General features: G+C 35.6%; 1 protein-coding gene across 2 annotated transcripts in view; it reads right to left on the bottom strand.

The window, feature by feature from the left end:
* Nucleotides 1–18,109, bottom strand: part of AGPS (alkylglycerone phosphate synthase) — a 157,831-nt gene that overhangs the window by 10,511 nt on the left and 129,211 nt on the right. For both annotated transcript variants that reach the window (XM_011944033.1, XM_011944034.1), the window contains exons 17-19: nucleotides 17,911–18,000; nucleotides 10,220–10,319; nucleotides 7,770–7,827 (exon numbers count right to left, since the gene is read on the bottom strand). In XM_011944033.1, coding sequence (XP_011799423.1) covers nucleotides 7,770–7,827; nucleotides 10,220–10,319; nucleotides 17,911–18,000 — 248 coding nt within the window. The remainder of the gene's footprint in view (nucleotides 1–7,769; nucleotides 7,828–10,219; nucleotides 10,320–17,910; nucleotides 18,001–18,109) is intronic.

Raw genomic sequence — 18,109 nt, 5'->3', positions numbered from 1 at the left:
AAACTATGAATACTGTATGTCTCTTCATTTATTTTGGTCTTCTTTGATTTCTTTCATCAAGATTCTGTAATTTTCAGAATACAAATTCTGTATATATTTTGCTAGATTTATGCCTATTTCATTTTCTTTGGAACAACTACAAGTGGTATTATATTTTAGATTTTGTTTCTATGTTTATTGCTAGTATTTAGAAATGTAACTGATTTTTGTGTGTGATCTTGTATCTTGAAATCTTGCTGACTCTGTTTTTGTACATTCTTTGGGATTTTCTATATAGTCAATAATGGCACCTACAAATAGGGATAGTTATACTTCCTTCTTTCCAATCTATATGCCTTTTATTTCACACTACAAATTAACAAATGGCCCCAAACCTGATTTTTTTGCTCAGCTTCTTTGAGTAGTTTCCTTTTACTTTTAAAGTTTCTAATACTATTAGATTCTGGTAAGACTATGAAAAAAAGGTAACAGCAGCTGCCCTATAATTATAATAGGGAATAATTTTGGTTAGGTAAAAAAATCAATATTTAAACTAGGACTGGTTATACTTAGTCAAGGTTTTTAACTTCCTGACAAGGACTTAGGTATAATTTTAGCAAATGAACAACTTAAAAACTTAAGTCATAAATTGAAATTAAATACATGGCTGACATAAACTTTGCTATTTAAACTGACCAGTTTGTCAGTTACAAAAACAAGCACTATGAAGATTAAGTTAAGTAGGCTTTATATTTCCTATAGCCTCCAGTTCCAGACTACATCTGTTTTCTCTGATACACAAAACCAGAGTTAAAATAGCTCCATTTATCACAGCATGATTGTAGGCAGACAAACCAGCCTGTCTGTTTCCAGATAGTGAAAGCAACTGTTATTAATCACAATTACAGGCCAAACCCTTTAAGAGAAATTGCATCAATATTCTCCCAACCCCTGGCCCTTTTACTCTGGAACTCAAAAACGGTACTGAGAGTGTCATGACACTGCCTGAAGGTCAGTAAATAAGGACGCTACTATGAGTTCAACTTGAGTTTTAAGTTCAGGGTGCAAATCAAGAAAAATCTTTTTATACATAAAAATAAGTGATCTCTCAAAAGCTCTAGTATTGAATAAGTTTAGCAAGGCAACTAAAAACATTATTTAAAATTTATGTTGAAAAGGTTTCTGCTTTATGAAATTATAGTGAATAGCAGCAGGCATTTGAAATATACAAATTACATGATTACCTATAAACCGAAAAGCTATTATGAAAATAACATTCTTCGATAGCAAATTTCATAGCCAATACTGTGAAGGACCCTTATTTTTCTTTCATGCTGATTGTAAGAAACTTTCCTATAGAGTGAGGTCAACTGTAGTTTATAAATGAAGTGTTAAAACTATTGTTGAATCATATCCCTTGAATGTATGGCTCTTTCTCAAATACACTCTAATCCTTTCTTTAATGGTTAAGGCAAGAGTGCCAACAGAGTGCCACCTGGTGCTGTTTATTGCTATTATTAAAAGCAAACAAACAAACAAAACACACAAAACTATTGTTTTTTAAGCACCTACTAAAAGTAAGGCATTTAGATGTTTTACATACATTATCATGTTAAGTCTTACAATAAACATATGAGACAGGTACCATTATTCCCATTTTGCAGGTGAGGAAAGTGTAAGTCAGAGAAATTACTTCCCTAAGGTCACACAGTTAAATGCAAAACCAGGAATCCAATATAGATTTGATTCCAGAGCCTACATTCTTTCCCCTCTGTTGTTCAGCTACTCAAATTTATATTCGTTTTAAAACAAAAGGTTTGAATGAAACCTTACATACTTAATGCATCTATGGAAGAACACTAAATGGTTGGTGGTATGGAGTTGCAGAAAAATGCACATTATTTTACCCTACTTCTCCAATGAATAACTCACTCTGCTAATATACTTTCCCAGAAATATTAGAGAATAAACTGAGCCTTTCTATGACTAAATATGACCCTCTATTCAATATTTAGGCCTAGTTACCAAATGTTAAGCTACATTAACTATGAGACTATTGCCTTTTTTCTTTTTCTTTTTTTAAGAGACAGGATCTTACTCTCTATCACCCATGCTGAGAGGAGTGGTGCGATGCCAGCTCACCGCAACCTTAACCTCCTAGCCTCAAGCCATCTTCCTTCCCCAGCTTCCCAAGTAGTTAGGACTATAGGCATGTGCCACCAGAGTGAGCTAGTTTTTTTTTTCTTAGTTTTTGTAGTCTTGCTATGTTGCACAGACTGTCTCAAACTCCTGGGCTCAAGCAATCCTCCTGCCTTGGCCTCCCCAAGTGTTTGGAATGCAGGTGTGAGCCACAGCCAACTACTGCTGTTCTAATATAAAAGAATAATATGTGGCTGGGCATGGTGGCACATGCCTGTAATTCCAGCACTTTGGGAAGCCAAGGCAGGGGGATCACCTGAGGTCAGGAGTTCAAGACCAGCCTGGCCAACATGGTGAAACCCCGACTCTACTAAAAATACAAAAAATTAGCTGGGTGTGGTGGCGGGAGCCTATAATCCCAGCTGCTGCTCAGGAGGCTGAGGCAGGAGAATAGCTTGAACCCAGGAGGCAGAGGTTGCAGTGAGCCGAGATCCAGCCATTGCACTCCAGCCTGGGCAACAAGAACAAAACTCCATCTCAAAAAAAAAGAAAAGAAAAAAAGGATTAATATGCAAGATTCAGAGCTATTTGAGAATTTGCAAAACTGTTCAAATTCTGTGAGCATTTATTTGGGCATGCACTTATCCACTCATTTAACATATTCATTGAGCATCTATGATGGTGAACTATGTAGAGCAGCCATAGGGAGTGAGAAATACAGTGACAAACAAGATAAAGTCATTAACCTCAATGAATTTAATTCAAATGGGGAATACAGAAACTACACAAGAGGACAGGGAAGATCCCTCTAAGATGGTGACATTTTTATTAGAGACCTAAACAATGGTAGAAGGTGAGCCATACAAATATCTGAAGGAGAGGACAAAAAAAAAAGAACATTAGAAAAAGAGGGAACAAACAGCAAAGGCCTTGAATGGGAAAAGGGACTAGTATGTCTGAGGAATAGCAAGAAGGCCAGTGCTGCTAGAGGTACAAAGTAATCAAAGATGAGGACAGAGAGAGGGATATATAATGTATATCCTTGAAGGTCATGATAAGGAGTTTTCATTTTGTTCTGAATGTGAGAAGAAACCACTGATGTTTTTAACAGATTAATCAAGCAGCAAGAGAAATGAGAATATAGGAGCAGAGTGGAAGAAAGACTAGTTAGGAGGCTACTGCAGAAAATAGTGATTGGAACTAGGGTTGTGGTGTAGAGGTGATATCTTTTGGTATCTGGGAGTTGTCAGCATATAGACGGTCTTCTAAATTATGAAACTGAGATAATCATCAAATAAATGAGTGAGCATAGAGAAATGAAGGTCTGAGGGCTGAGGCCTGGAAGACTCCAACATTTAGCAATTTAGAAGAGAAAAAACTAGAAAAGGTAAAGCATCTTCATTCTATCAGCATACCTAAAGTATGTTTTGTATTCAGACTTATCAAGTTTCTTTTTCTAAGCACTAGAGAAAACCAGGTAGTTTAGAGTCTGTTTCCATGCAGTCATATTTTGACCACATAGAAAATAAAAATACAAGAAATAGGATAGACCTAAAAGATTTCTATTTCAATGAGGCAAAACCTCTAAATAAATTAATATGCCATCAAACCTTACTAGATTCAACTTCAAGTCAATAATTTCTAAAAATAAATTATTTCACCAAATTGGGAGTCTTCAATTAAAGAAGGCCTATAAACGTAGAACCTGAAAAATGCACATAACTTAAATGTAACATGATATGACCACCATTTGTTTTATTACCTGATACTGCTGACATGTTAGGAACCTACAATCAGGAAGTATAAAAGCAACGAGAAAGTAAATTTGACTTATGGAAAAGAACTGAGAAAACAATAAAAATATCTATGATGAGGAAATTAAAATTTTAATTCACTTCTGTTCATCTGTTTCATCTAAAGCAGGGCAAGTAATTAACTCAGACAATGTCAACATTAAAGAAACAGATTTTATATTTTAAAAGACAAATAGTAATATATAATATTTATTTTCCTTTTATTGATTGATTGAGACAGAGACTTGCTCTATCACCCAGGCTGGAGTGCAATGATGTGATCATGGCTCACTGCAACCTCAACCTCTCAGGGTCAAGCAATCCTCCTACCTCAGCCTCCTGAGTAGCTGGGATTACAGGTACATGCTACCATGCCCAGCTAAGTTTTGTACTTTTTGTAGAGATGGGGTTTTGCCATGTTGCCCAAACTGGTCTCAAACTCCTGAGCTTAAGCAATCCACCCGCCTCAGCCTCCCAAAGTGCTGGGATTACAGTTGTAAGCCCCCGCACCCAGCCCATATACATTTAAAAAAATTAATTACATGTCTCTTCTCAAAGCCTGTCATTTTCAGTCTTTTTAGATTTTACTAATTCCAGACATTTTAGGCTTTTAATTAAGAGGATAAGGATACTGAGGTAGGAAGACCTGCATTCAAATTCAAATTCTGGCACTAACAATTATTACTGATTTTTGGGTCAGTTACTTTATATTCAGCACCTTAGCATCTTCATGTGAAAGAGAGGAATAATATCTATTCCACTGCATTAAGCAGAATTAAAGGAGGTTAAGTATGCAGAACACCTAGGCAAATATTTACAGCTTTATAAATGTTAGTTCTTTTCCTTTATTCTATCCCCTTTCTCTCTACTGTTTCAGCATCTATAGCATTTACATGTTTATTAAAGTCATCTTTTGAATACTTTTCAAAGAAAAGGGCAGACTCTTACCTTAAAGTAGCAATAATATAATCCCATCAGTTTTCATCAGTAGCTTTTGAAATGGTATAATATTTTATTCTACTGGACTATAAGGCACTTCACCGGAAAGAGTGCCATTCTTTGAAACCATATTGCCTAGTAGATGGGTAATACTTATAATATGGAAAACGGATTATACAACATTAAAAGGTATTAAGCATATTTTGTATAAAAAAATATGACAAGCACTTTGGGAGGCGGAGATGGGCGGATCATCTGAGGTCAGGAGTACAAGATCAGCCTGGCCAACATGGTAAAATCCCATGTCTACTAAAAATACAAGAATTCTTGTATTTTTACATGGTGGCACATGCCTGTAATCCCAGCTACTAGGGAGGCTGAGGCATGAGAATCACTTGAACCCGGGAGGCAGTAGTTGCAGTGAGCCGAGATGGCACCACTGCACTCCAGCCTGGGCAATAAAGTGAGACTCGGTATCAAAAAAAAAAGAGAAGAAGCTATTTACATTATTTGCTTTGTGATCAATAATTGAATAAACATGATCTTATAAATTAACATTTTCTAACTATTTGTTAACTTTTATTTCTGTGAATTGGTTATTATAATGGAGTATTACCATAGCTCTCACAAATGAAATCCACGTTTCAAATAGATTGGCACTAGAGTTGTTTAATTCTATTATTTTAAATTTGTGCGTATATCCTTTTTTCTGTAATGACAGCTTTACAAATGTATTATTTCAAGTATGTTTGCACAGACTCTGTTAGAGCCTACCAAGAAGCTCTCAGTGTCTGGGGTATATCTGAATAAGTAAAATCAGCAGTTCTGCGAAATTACACTTTCTGCATCGTAAAAACAGACACTATTATTGGAGGCACTTGAATTTCCTCATAGACCTTAAAGAAGCAGAGTCACTGGCTGAGGAAAAAACTGTTGGTTTGGTTTTCCTCTATAATGCATGCAGTCATTTGGTCATTTCCAACTTCTAGAGAATTTCTGACACTGTATAAAGATTGAATAAACTGAGAACATCATCTCACAATTGAGGAAACAGCTCATCTAATAACCAACTACCTAAAGACAATTAAGCCTCTAGTTCCTTGTCATATATATGATTCAGCTGCTCTCATGCTCTTGCAGAATCACTTCTCCCCCATCATTTACCATTATAAACACAGAAACCACATTTCTTCATTTTAAAAGAGAAAGTACACTGTTGGCTGCTGACAAATACCAAAGGGCAAATTTGTTGGCTACGGTGGGAAAATTTTAATTTTTCTTCAAATAAGTAATTATGGCTAAATCATTTTGCTTCCTCTCTCCCATGTAATCAATTTAGACAAAGAATAAATGAGTAATTCATGATATATTTATATATATTTTAAAGTTCCTTGCATATTAATACAGTGTCATTTTGAAACAGAATAAAAACTATTTAAAATAATGTATATAGCTTTCTGAAAATTTTAAAGGAAGATGCTAAAATCTAAGTATCTTTAAGTAACTCCTCACTCAAATTTCCAAAATTAGGTTTGGACTTTTAGAGTAATTGGAAGCTTTTAATTCCACTTGAGAGGTTTCTAATATTCATTTCCCTCCCTTTTCCATTTTTGTTATGCTAGCATTCATGAGAACCATCATCAAATGAAAGGATAATAAATAGAAAAAGTAGAGAAGAGCATATTATCTTCAATGCTATTGGCTAAGTTAAAAATTTATTTGTGGGGGTTAAGAGAAAAGTATAGCAAAAGATTAAATTGACACAATGATGTTGGGAGCTGTCTATTTTATTCATCAACATGAGCAATCTTTTCCAGACCTGGCTGTAAGAATATTATATGGACACACACCTTCCATAGTCCACTCCTTTTCCAACAGAATTCTTTCATTCATTCTGCATCGATGTATGGAGGGCTGACTGGGGCTAAGCACTCTTCTAGGTGCTACCACATAGCAACAAACAAAACAAAAATTCCTGTCCTCATGGATTCTCACTTTTCAGTAGGAAGAGAAAATTTTAAACAGTACAAATATATAGCATATTAGATAATAATAAGTGCTATGAATGAAAATCAAACAGGAAAAAAAAAGGATATAAGGAGTCCAGAGCAGTTGAATTTTTAAATTAGGTGGTTATTCTCATTGTGTTTCCTAAAAGCTATTTAAAACTCTACACATTTCTATTTTCCTAGGCATCAAATTATATTGAGGGATATATTAAGAACAAATTTCTATTCTACAGAACAAGTGGATAACTTCAAAAATTACCATTTTAATAACAGAATGGCCATTGTTTAAGTTTTAAAGGGTTGCCTCATTATTTTCATAAGCATGCTAGTAACAAAGATAGACATATTGGTAATAATTTTTGTTGGTGACGTGATACATTCTGACAACACTTGATACTTACCAAAATGACCACCAAGTAAATAACAAGACAGCATTAAAACCTTGAAAAAAGATTTTTCTCATATCCTGTCTTGATTAATTTGCTGAGCTTTGGGCAGGCAGAACAAAGAGCTCTTCAATATATTGTATAACTGATGACCAGCTACATTCCAATAGTGGCTGAAAAACATTTATGTAGGTTTTCTTCCCCATCATCCTTTAAAAACGTTTGCTCTAATGGTCAAGTACCTCCCAGGCAAGCTGCGCTATTCTCTGATTACATGAGGTCCCCGAGACCTCAGAAGGTTGGCTGGGCTCCATTTCTATGCAGGCTTGTCAAAGTAAGCTTCTCATGGCTACTACCGCAACCTACCTACCTACCTCAGTAACAGCTATTTCAAAGACATAGAAACTTTAAAGAAATCTCAAGTACTCTCATATTATCCATATCATGTCTCTCCCTAGCATTTTACTGAACTAAATATTTTTTAAAGTAAGAATATTAGAAATTCTACTCCCAAAAAAGAATACCTCCATGGTGATGTGACAGGCTCCCTCCATTAGCAAGGATTTCTTCTCTAGCAGCTGCCTGTATTTGGAAACAACACAACAAATTGTTGCTACTTAGATTTCATTTTGCAGTGAAAGAAAAAGACCCCACTCCCAAAGGAGGCACATTTCCTGGGTTAAATAATAAACTAGACGCCTAACTTTCCTCTCTTTTGGTCAAATGTGTTTAAAAAGCAATTAAATAAGTAGCCTAGCTTTGTAAGTTTTTTTCTAGTGAATAGTCACAATGTCTATAAAGATCACTTTTGAGATTCTAGGAAAAAAAGACAAAATGACCATTCAGCACACTAAGTTGTTAATACTACTAATAAATGCAAAGTTGTAAATGTACAAGTCAGGTTCTACTTAGTAATGAACATCTCATTACACCAACAAAGTGACTAACATTTACTGACTGTTTCCTATAAGTGTACCAGAAAAGTTCCAAGTAATTTGCCTGCAGTATCTCATTTATTTTCAGTATAGCTTTATGAAATAACTACAATTACTCCAATTTCACAGATAAAATAAGGCTTAGATAGGTTAAATTATTTGCCTAATATCATATAGTGGGCATCAGAATTATAATAAAGCTATTAGAGTCTTTATTAAACCTATTAGAAATCAACCACAAATGCCTTTATGGAGAACACTTCTTAGGTCAGTGACTTGGGATAAATTACTTGTCAGTCTTATGGATACCTAAGAGTGAAAAGAAAAACCTTGTTTTATCCTAATATGTAACATCCTAACCAAGCTCTTTATAGAGCACACAGGTAAGAAAAGATAAACACTTATAACAAAATATAGAATGACTAAAGAGCAGTGTAAAAAAGGATGACAGAAACCAGAATTGCCTTCAGTTCCTAATGATTCGTTAATATATAAATGGCTATGAGGTAAAATACCTGTAGTACCTTGGGCCTCTCAGAATTACTCAGGTGTGTATGTATAAACCATCAGGAATTAGGCCAGGGTAGGAGAGGGCCAAGGTGGGACAGATGGACCACATCCCACTGCAAAGTAATCTATAAGAACCCTCGGCTGGGTATGGTGGCTCATGCCTGTAATCCCAGCACTTTGGGAGGCCAAGGTGGATGGATCACTTGAGGTCAGGAGTTCGAGACCAGCCTGGCCAACATGGTGAAACCCCGTCTCTACTAAAAATACCAAAAATTAGCCCGGCATGGTGGTGCATGCACGCCTGCAAGTAATCCCAGCTACTCGGGAGGCTGAGACAGGAGAATCGCTTGAACCCGGGAGGCAGAGGTTGCAGTAAGCCGAGATCATGCCACTGCACTCCAGCCTGGGCAACAGAGCGAGACTTCATCTCCAAAAAACCCTTATTACTGAGGGTTTTCCGAATGAATCGTACATATGCCATCTCCTGCTCTAATAATTTATATCTTCTAACAAATTACTTTAAATAAAGCAATAGCTACTTGAGATCAGTAGCACTTAGAGACCAGCAGTTTGGACTGAGAAAGTAGGAACAATTTCACTCTGTGGTATTGTACAGAAGTGACATTTGGGTAGCCAGAGGGCAACACTGAAGCAGTGAAAGGCTAAAGTGACGAAAAAGTACTCAGACTTTTGGGAATGATGAATATTATTCTGATTGGGGTGATGGTTTGACAGGTGTATATATATGTCAAAACTGTACACATTAAATATATACAGCTTACTGTATTTGAACTGTACTTCAAAAAAGCTGCTAAAAACAAAAAACAAAAAAAGGAGGCATAGGAGGAAGCCAACCAAACCTTTTCTATAGTTTCAGTCTAAAAGTGTGCTACTGAAATTTGCTTTAGCAGGTGTGCAATGCAGTTAAAACAGTAGGACACCTGAGTTTTTAAGAAATCTCAGCTTCCTACAGGATCCTCCACACTCTAGTCTGTTTAACTCTAGGCATACTCATAATGAGAAATATTGGCTGTAAAGAGAAAGCTTTATAAAAATAAACAGTTTGACACTCTTTAAGAAAGTAATAGAAACTGCTAGCTAATGAACCCAAAGCACCCACTTACAGCTGTAGCATATAAAAAAATTACAAATCTAGAATGACATTACAACAACACAGACCAAAGGCATTGCTGACTTCAGCAACAACCACCATGTGGAAATGAGTGCACTGTGAAAGTGATCTAGATTCCTATATAGTCATATGAATTCCTAATTGTTATTTAATTTAATCAGCTATCATGTATTGTAACAACCAAAGAATCACAGACTAGGTGTACAGTACATTAATTTTAGACTCACAATTCAGTACACAAGCCAGGGAAACAAATATGCTTTTCATTTCTAAGGGCTAACAGCTAAGCAAACCATGTGTGATTAAAGAGACTCAAATTAAAACTCATAAATTGACAGTAAAATTTATTGAAATTAATCAATAGCCGTAAAAGCTATATGCAGGTATGCAAAATTACCTCAGTTTGTTCAAACACGGTCAGTGGGTCACTAATTCCCCTGTAGTTAAAGGCAAAATAGAAGTAGATACATGCACCTGCATCGTAAGTCTGCGTCACCCTAAAAAACAAACAAAATCCCCAAAGGGGCTTTAAGTTAAGTCAAATCAGATTTAACATCTAGAAACTTAAAGGCAAGACGACCCAAATGATTACTTTAAGACATAATCTCAGTTTCTTCCCAGCCTCCTACTCCATGGAAGGAATACACATTGGCTTGCTTTAGAGTTGTCTGCCAAAACAGGTGAACTGAGGATGCAGCGCAAAACAAGAATTTTACCCTCATTGAAGTACCAATTTAGTCAATATTACAGGTACACATTCAATCTTTCTCATGTCTGTCCCATGTTACTAAAGCTTCTATTGCGAAATAACCCAAAAACTTTTACACAGTGTATCAGCATTTTATGATGAAGTGCCATTTTCACTGATTTTATTTTGTTATCTAGAAGTAATGAGAACTATCAGCAACATGTGTGAAAACAATATATATACTCAGGTAAGTATGAGTATTTATTGTTTTAAATTGCATAATCAAAATAACATTTAACAAAATTACTTAAAAATATACATATCCTGACAATAAAAGTAACACTAACTTTTTCTCTTTCTGCTATTTAACAAATTTTATGCACAATTAAGTTCTTTATGTGACTGGAATAAGACAAAATTTGAGGCACTTCCATACTACAAATAGCACAACTCCATTACTTTTCAGAGTGCGTTTTCCTGCCAAAGGACCACACAAAGAGGTCCATATGTGCAAGTGAAAACTATATTTTGTACTGCCACAGTAAACAGATATGATGCAAAACATCTGCCCCTTGAAAAAGGTAAAATTAGACTCGAAACAAGAAACTTGGTTCCTTTCACTGGCTCCATCACTGCTGAGGATAGAACATGAAATGCATAGAATACATATGGACATGCAAACACTGACTAAAATCAATTCTCATTATTTTAAAAATCTATATTGATAAAGTATGGGCAAATTATAATCTCTTCAAAGTACATTAAGTCCTCTTATCAGAGGTGTGTGAACCAAAGCAACTGCATCTTAAATAGGAGCTGGGTGAAATGAGGCTGAAACCTACCTACTGGGCTGCATTCCAAGACGGTTAAGCCATTCTAAGTCACAGGATGAGACAGGAAGTCAGCACAAGATACAGGTCATAAAGACCTTGCTGATAAAACAGGTTGCAGTAAAGAAGCCAACTAAATCCCACCAAAACCAAGATAGCCAGGAAAGTGACCTCTGGTCATCCTCACTGCTATACCTACACTCCCACCAGTGCCGTATCAGTTTACAAATGCCATGGCAACATCAGGAAGTTACCCTGTATGGTCTAAAAAGGGGAGGCATCACCCCTTGTTTAGTATATCATCAAGAAACAACCATAAAAATGGGCAATCAGCAGCCCTCGGTGCTGCTCTATGGAGTAGCCATTCTTTTACTCCTTTACTTTCTTAATAAACTTGTTTTCACTTTGCACTGTGGACTTGCCCTGAATTCTTTCTTGTGTGAGATCCAAGAACCTTCTCTTGAGGTGTGGATCATCCCAGGACCCCTTTCCTGTCACACACTGGCAACAATACTATGAACTCATCATTTGTTTGGATTCTTCTGGCTCAACAGACCTAAAGATTCTGGGTAGAAAAAAAGCACATCACTGCAGTTGAGACCAAAACAAGGACACTGTTCAGTTTTGGCTATAACTTTAAAAATAAATGACAACAGTATAAATATCATTAATATTTTTTTCTACACAGATAATTTAAATGCACTAGAAGAAACTCTTCTAAGCTCTATATAGCCAAAATATAACATAGTCCAATTCATACAGAATGACAAACAAGATTGAAGAACGCTGAGAGAACATAAAGACGGACACCATCAATTAGCTTATGCAGCTTAAAAATCAGTCTATACAAAGAATAAGAAAATTGGGATAGGTTAGATTGGGAAAAGTGTTCTATAAAGGCATACCTAAATGGAGACTGACAAAAAAACGTAAGATATTGTTCTAGATAAAACAAAAGGCAATAATTACTAAGGTATAGGAGAAATCAACCAGGAGATAACAAATGAGAGTAAAAAAAGCTAGACATCCATGAGTAGAAGAACCAGATGGACAAAAATATTAAGGGAACAAAGCAGGGAAAAATGAGCTAAAAATAATCACAACTCTGACATCATTGGGAATAAGAAAAACCAAAGAACTTGAGGAAGAAACCAAGATCAAAGGAGCAATGGCTGCCATTGCTGTGAAAGCTTCACTCAGCACCAACTCTACAGAACACAGATCCTCTGTGGCACACAGACCTGCTTTTCTCTCTCCGTAGGCCTCATATCTTCTCACATGCTACTCACCTTGCCTCAATCACTGATTATTCCTAAGTATGTGTGCCCATTTTCTTCCTCTTCAAAAACCTACTTTCCCATGTCAAAAGGACACAGAAGCCAACTTAAAAAAACTCCCAATAGCCACACTGGGAAAATCTGAGCAACAAAGTGAACAATGATAATAATGGCTGCATTCCAGAGAATAAAATGTCTATGAGTCCCTACTGATAGACTGATATATAGATAGTGGCAAGGGGTGGGGGGCGGGCAGAAAAGGAGAGAAGAGGAAAGCTCTTCTTTACAGTGAATTCCAATTAATAAATGTAAAATGAATGATTAAAATGGAAAATCACCATTTGCAAGTATCACAGTAATAACTGTTGTAATCAAGAATCAACAGTGGGATATTGATGTGATTAGGAGATGGTATAAGAAACAGGCTATTTGCATAGTCTCAAAGTTTCTCCCCATAAGGTTTATTTTTTTTTTAATTTCTTTATTTTTTTGACACACAATTTCACTTTTGTTGCCCAGGCTGGAGTGTAGTGGCACAATCTCAGCTCACTCTAACTTCCACTTCCTGGGTTCAACCGATTCTCCTGCCTCAGACTAATGAATTGCTGGGATTACAGGCACCCGCCACCATGCCCAGCTAATTCTTTTGTATTTTTAGTAGAGACAGGGTTTCATCATGTTAGCCAGGCTGGTCTCGAACTCCTGACCTCAAGTGATCCACCCACCTCAGCCTCCCAAAGTGCTGGTATTACAGGTGTGAGCCACTGTGCCCAGCCATAAGATATTTTTTAAATACAATGGGAAAAAACAGTAATTGTAGAGTGGAGAAACCCGGCAGGTACCACCCTAACCAAGTAGTCTAAGTTAATGTCACCAATAATGAGACTTAACAATATCATGTTTCTTCTGATATGATCTACCATGAAGAGCACTTCACTATCACTTCTGTAGTAATCTTGCCGAAATGTGTAACTTAAATTTGATCACAAGAAAACACCAGACAAACCCAAACTGAGAGATATTTTACAAGATAACTGGCCAGTATTCTTCAAATGTATGAAGGTTATGAAAGATAAAGATATCTATCAGTGGGACAAATGATACAGAAAGGTTTGTGAGTTAGGTAATCATATTGAAACAACACTAATTTTTTGGTTTTGATAATCATAGTATAATTACATGAGATATTAGCACTTGAGGAAGATGAGTAAAAGGTACACGGGAACTATTTGTACAATACTATTTTTTTTTTAAGTCTAGTTACACCTCCCCCAAAATTAGAAATTCAGAAGCAATGTAAATGTTTTTCCAATTGGCCCATCTCCATCAAGAGGGATTAAAAAAAAAAAAGTATACTGCACTTAAAGTCAGTCTCTAAACAGACCAGATGAAACGCGGTGATCAGTTAAGTTTTCCAAACTCCCTCAAAGTTAAAAGAAACAAGTATGAGATATAATTAAAAACTAAGAAATGGGAGAAATGTCCAAATACCAAATATGATCAGACTAAGTGAAATATAGCCTCTTCACTATGTTTACATTAATAATTAGTAAGCATTTGGAAAACAAATAGGATGATTTTACCAAATGCAGTGACACAGCCTTAAAATACTGTCTGTGACTCAATATTTATACATGTTGAATGTGTATATACAAAAGATATCAAGAATGTTAGATTATTAGCTCACTGCAAGCTCCGCCTCCCGGGTTTACACCATTCTCCTGCCTCAGCTCACTGCAAGCTCCGCCTCCCGGGTTTACGCCATTCTCCTGCCTCAGCCTTCCGGGTAGCTGGGACTACAGGCACCCGCCACCTCGCCCGGCTAGTTTTTTGTATTTTTTAGTAGAGATAGGGTTTCACCATGTTAGCCAGGATGGTCTCAATCTCCTGACCTCGTGATCCGCCCGTCTCGGCCTCCCAAAGTGCTGGGATTACAGGCTTGAGCCACCCTCGCCTGGCCATATCTGAGCTTTCAAAATGCAATTAGGAAAGCATTTAAAAGGGAGGTAAGGTAATCATAGTCAAATCTCCATATGCAATTTACAGAGGTTCCCACAAAGAATTTAATTTAACAGAAGGAGCAAATGTAGAGGAAATACTCTTTTTACTACACAATACAAATAGAATCTAATCTACAATTTTAATCGCCTTTTAGGCCAAATGTTAGGTGCCTCAGAACAGAGGAAATGAACTGTTTAACAATGCTACTGTCAATTTGCCAGCTGTGTTTCTCTTCTAGTGTTAATTCATTCTCATAAAAAAAGATCCCTTGAATATTTACATTTTAACTACCAGATATACAAAGTTTAAGAAACAACGGAGAACCGTTTTAACTACAAGGGCACTATCATTAGGAATAACCTAATTCAAATAAAGTGTGAAGGATAAATGAATGAAACGAATTTGTAGAAATCAGTAAAATATATATCACTCATAAGGGAATCACTAACATTCATAAATAGATGTAACTGAACATTAATAGAGCATTATCATCTTTCAACATATCCAGGATCTATATATTACACAGTTCAGTTTTCAGTAGATGAACAGATTACTGAAGTCATAACAAAGCTTGATGGGCCTGATTGATTAGTATATCAAACAAGTCCAAATAATGAAAAATACCTTTTAGAACACCTTAATTTGGGTCCATTTCAGAAAGTGACTTAGATCTAACACCTTTTACAACAGACCAACTCTATCATTTAAGACACTTAAACACTAACCTCTTCCAAAATCATCTGGACAAGTAATAGTGTGGCTGTCAAAGTCACTACAGTATTCTTTAATTAAAAAAAATTTGGGGGCTCTATACTTTTTGGAGTACTTTATTTGTATTAGACTCAATGACTAGCAATTACTTCCCATATAACTTCTTCAGAAAAGTTTGGACTGGAATTTCTATTCCAATGTACAAAGTACATTTTAATGGACAAAAATGAAATACATGAACTCAATAAATGTACCCTACACCTAAGTTATTTTTCTTAGGATCCTTGATTTTAAATAGATCCATAATTATTTTTAAATAACTTTGGAACAGCTTTGTAAAATGTTATTTCAACTTTGATTTTAGATATGGGGGTCTATGTGCAAGTTTGTTACCTAGGAATATTGCATGATGCTGAGGTTTGGAGTATGGATCCTATCACCCAGGTAGCAAGCCTAGCACCTGATAAAAAACTGGTTTAAAAAATACATCTCACATTTTCAACATAAAATAATCTCCTTAGCCACTACTACGCAGGTCAAATCAAACTAAACTGAAATCAAATTCCAATTAAATGTTAATCAAGTATGAGCCATAAGAACTACAAAAGTCTTATTTACCAAAGCCATTCAAGTAACTAGGCTTTGCATATTCTAACTGGTTTTATAAGATGGTCACAGAAACCGAACATATAAGCTTTTATAGGAAAACCATTCTTAAAACACAGCTACTTAATAAAAATGACATATGGCCAATTCTGTCTAAATAAACTAATTCTACTGATCAACAATACAGAATGAATATTCTTAGGCCTTAGGAATACATTCTGAAGAACCTAGATTTAAGCGTAATTACAGAATGTGCCCTAAGGCAGAATATTTTACTTCCTAATCATTTTCCATAGGTAGCGGTTTATCACGATAGTTTCATAACGTTACAGCAGGGGTGGGGTTCTTAAGAGATGTTGAACAGGAACTGGGGACAGAAGGAAGAAGGGGGAAGGGTAAAATCTATTAAGTTACCATTTGACAAAACAAAGGAATAAAAATTTCTCAATTACACAAGAATAGATTTGATTACCTAAAATGTTTCAAAATCTAATGGTAACAAATTGTTTTTGGATTATTATGTCTGATTTGTTTTCAGGATTACAATAAAAGAGAGCTGACTGTCTGCTAAAAGGCTGGACTATCAAGAGAAAAATGAAGCATCAGTTTGAGTTGATAATATAAACACAAAAATTTTTTTCTTAGATTTTAAGGACTTTAAGATAAAAGGTGCATTGTTAAAGATACACCAAAATTTAAAATAAACTAAAAGTAACATGACATTCTTACACCCACTATGTCAACATTAGCTTAATCCCATTGTAAGCTTTTTACTACAGAGAACAAGACCTCTCTTTGCCCTTCCTTCAGATATCTTGAATGCCCAGCAAATAATCTCTAAAATCTACTTTTTCAGCTTTTATAATCTCTGATCCTATCCTCAGTGTACCTGTTTAAAACATGTTAATACACAGACGACTTGGTACTTTCTGCAAGGCTTGTTAAACCTGGACAGTCTCTGCCACACAGAAGCAGAAACGACTACTTTAAGGAGATCCGTTTGATTGAAATGAACATTTAAGGTGTAAGGAAGATGCTTTCCTCAGATCTCATGTTAGAATTTTACTTTCTTACCTTGCAGAAGCACAATTTAGCGAATTCTAAAGGGTATCTCTTCCCAGTGGGAACAATAAGGAAAACTAAGGAACACAACACTAGTGCTAGGAAAGTACAAGATAAGACAATGGAAAAGACAAAGAAAAGACAAAAACAAAAACACACACACACACAAAATTAGCAGTTTAAAGAATACAGAAATATTTCTAGTCTTGGAAAACAAATATATGCAAATTATCATGCTATAAGGAGCAAGTAAGCTTAATAATTGAATGCCTTAATGAGGACTTATCATTGGAAAGGAAAGGCAAATATACAAATTTTCCTTACTAATACTAGCATGGATTATCTACCTCAAGCTTAATGTAATTATGTCACAACAATACTACAGCATTTATATAGCCCTTCAGAACCTAACAGTTTTTTCATATGCTTTCTCATTTCATTTTCACAACAGTCCCATCGAGAAATGGCATTACCACTATTTTACTGATAATATTAGAGCTTGAAGAGATTAAATTACCAGTAAACAACAAAACACTGCCTTCACTCTTCAGCGTCATGTTGAGTATGTATATAATTTATAATTTCTTGACTATATGATTTATAGTTTCAGTGATAGAGTAGTCCTCTTCTTTTTCCAGGAGTCCAGACACCTGGCTCTTCACTGCCATGCCATCCAGATGGCAGGGAATGCTTACTCATAGAAGGGTATCCTACTCCTAAAAGGCTCAGGACTGCTGTAAAGTTCCAGTGGCACAATCCTAACAAGGTGGTAAGTGAACATTAGGAAAGCTGGCCAAATGTAACAGACTGAAGCTTTTTCTCAGCTGGAAAATTATATTTCCCCCACTGATTTAAAAAAAAAAAAAATTTTTTTTTCAGAATAAGAAATATAAGAACAATTTTTAAAACTTACCTGCATGTAGAAAAAGGAGCAAACTGTACACCCTTCTCTTTGCATTCCCTTGTTATTCTTTCTTTTACATTTCTACAGAGATCTACCACCCTAAAAAAAGATAAAGGAATACAATATTAAGTTTTCAAGTGAGAACTACACAAATGCTAATAAATGTTGGTTAATCTGGCATCATTCAAGTCTGACATTTTCTTAGCTA

The sequence above is a fragment of the Colobus angolensis genome, unplaced genomic scaffold (assembly GCF_000951035.1).
Source record: "Colobus angolensis palliatus isolate OR3802 unplaced genomic scaffold, Cang.pa_1.0 Scaffold224, whole genome shotgun sequence".
Lineage (NCBI taxonomy): Eukaryota > Metazoa > Chordata > Mammalia > Primates > Cercopithecidae > Colobus > Colobus angolensis.
Note: the sequence above shows the minus strand (reverse complement) of the source record. Positions and strands in the feature narration are given on the sequence as shown.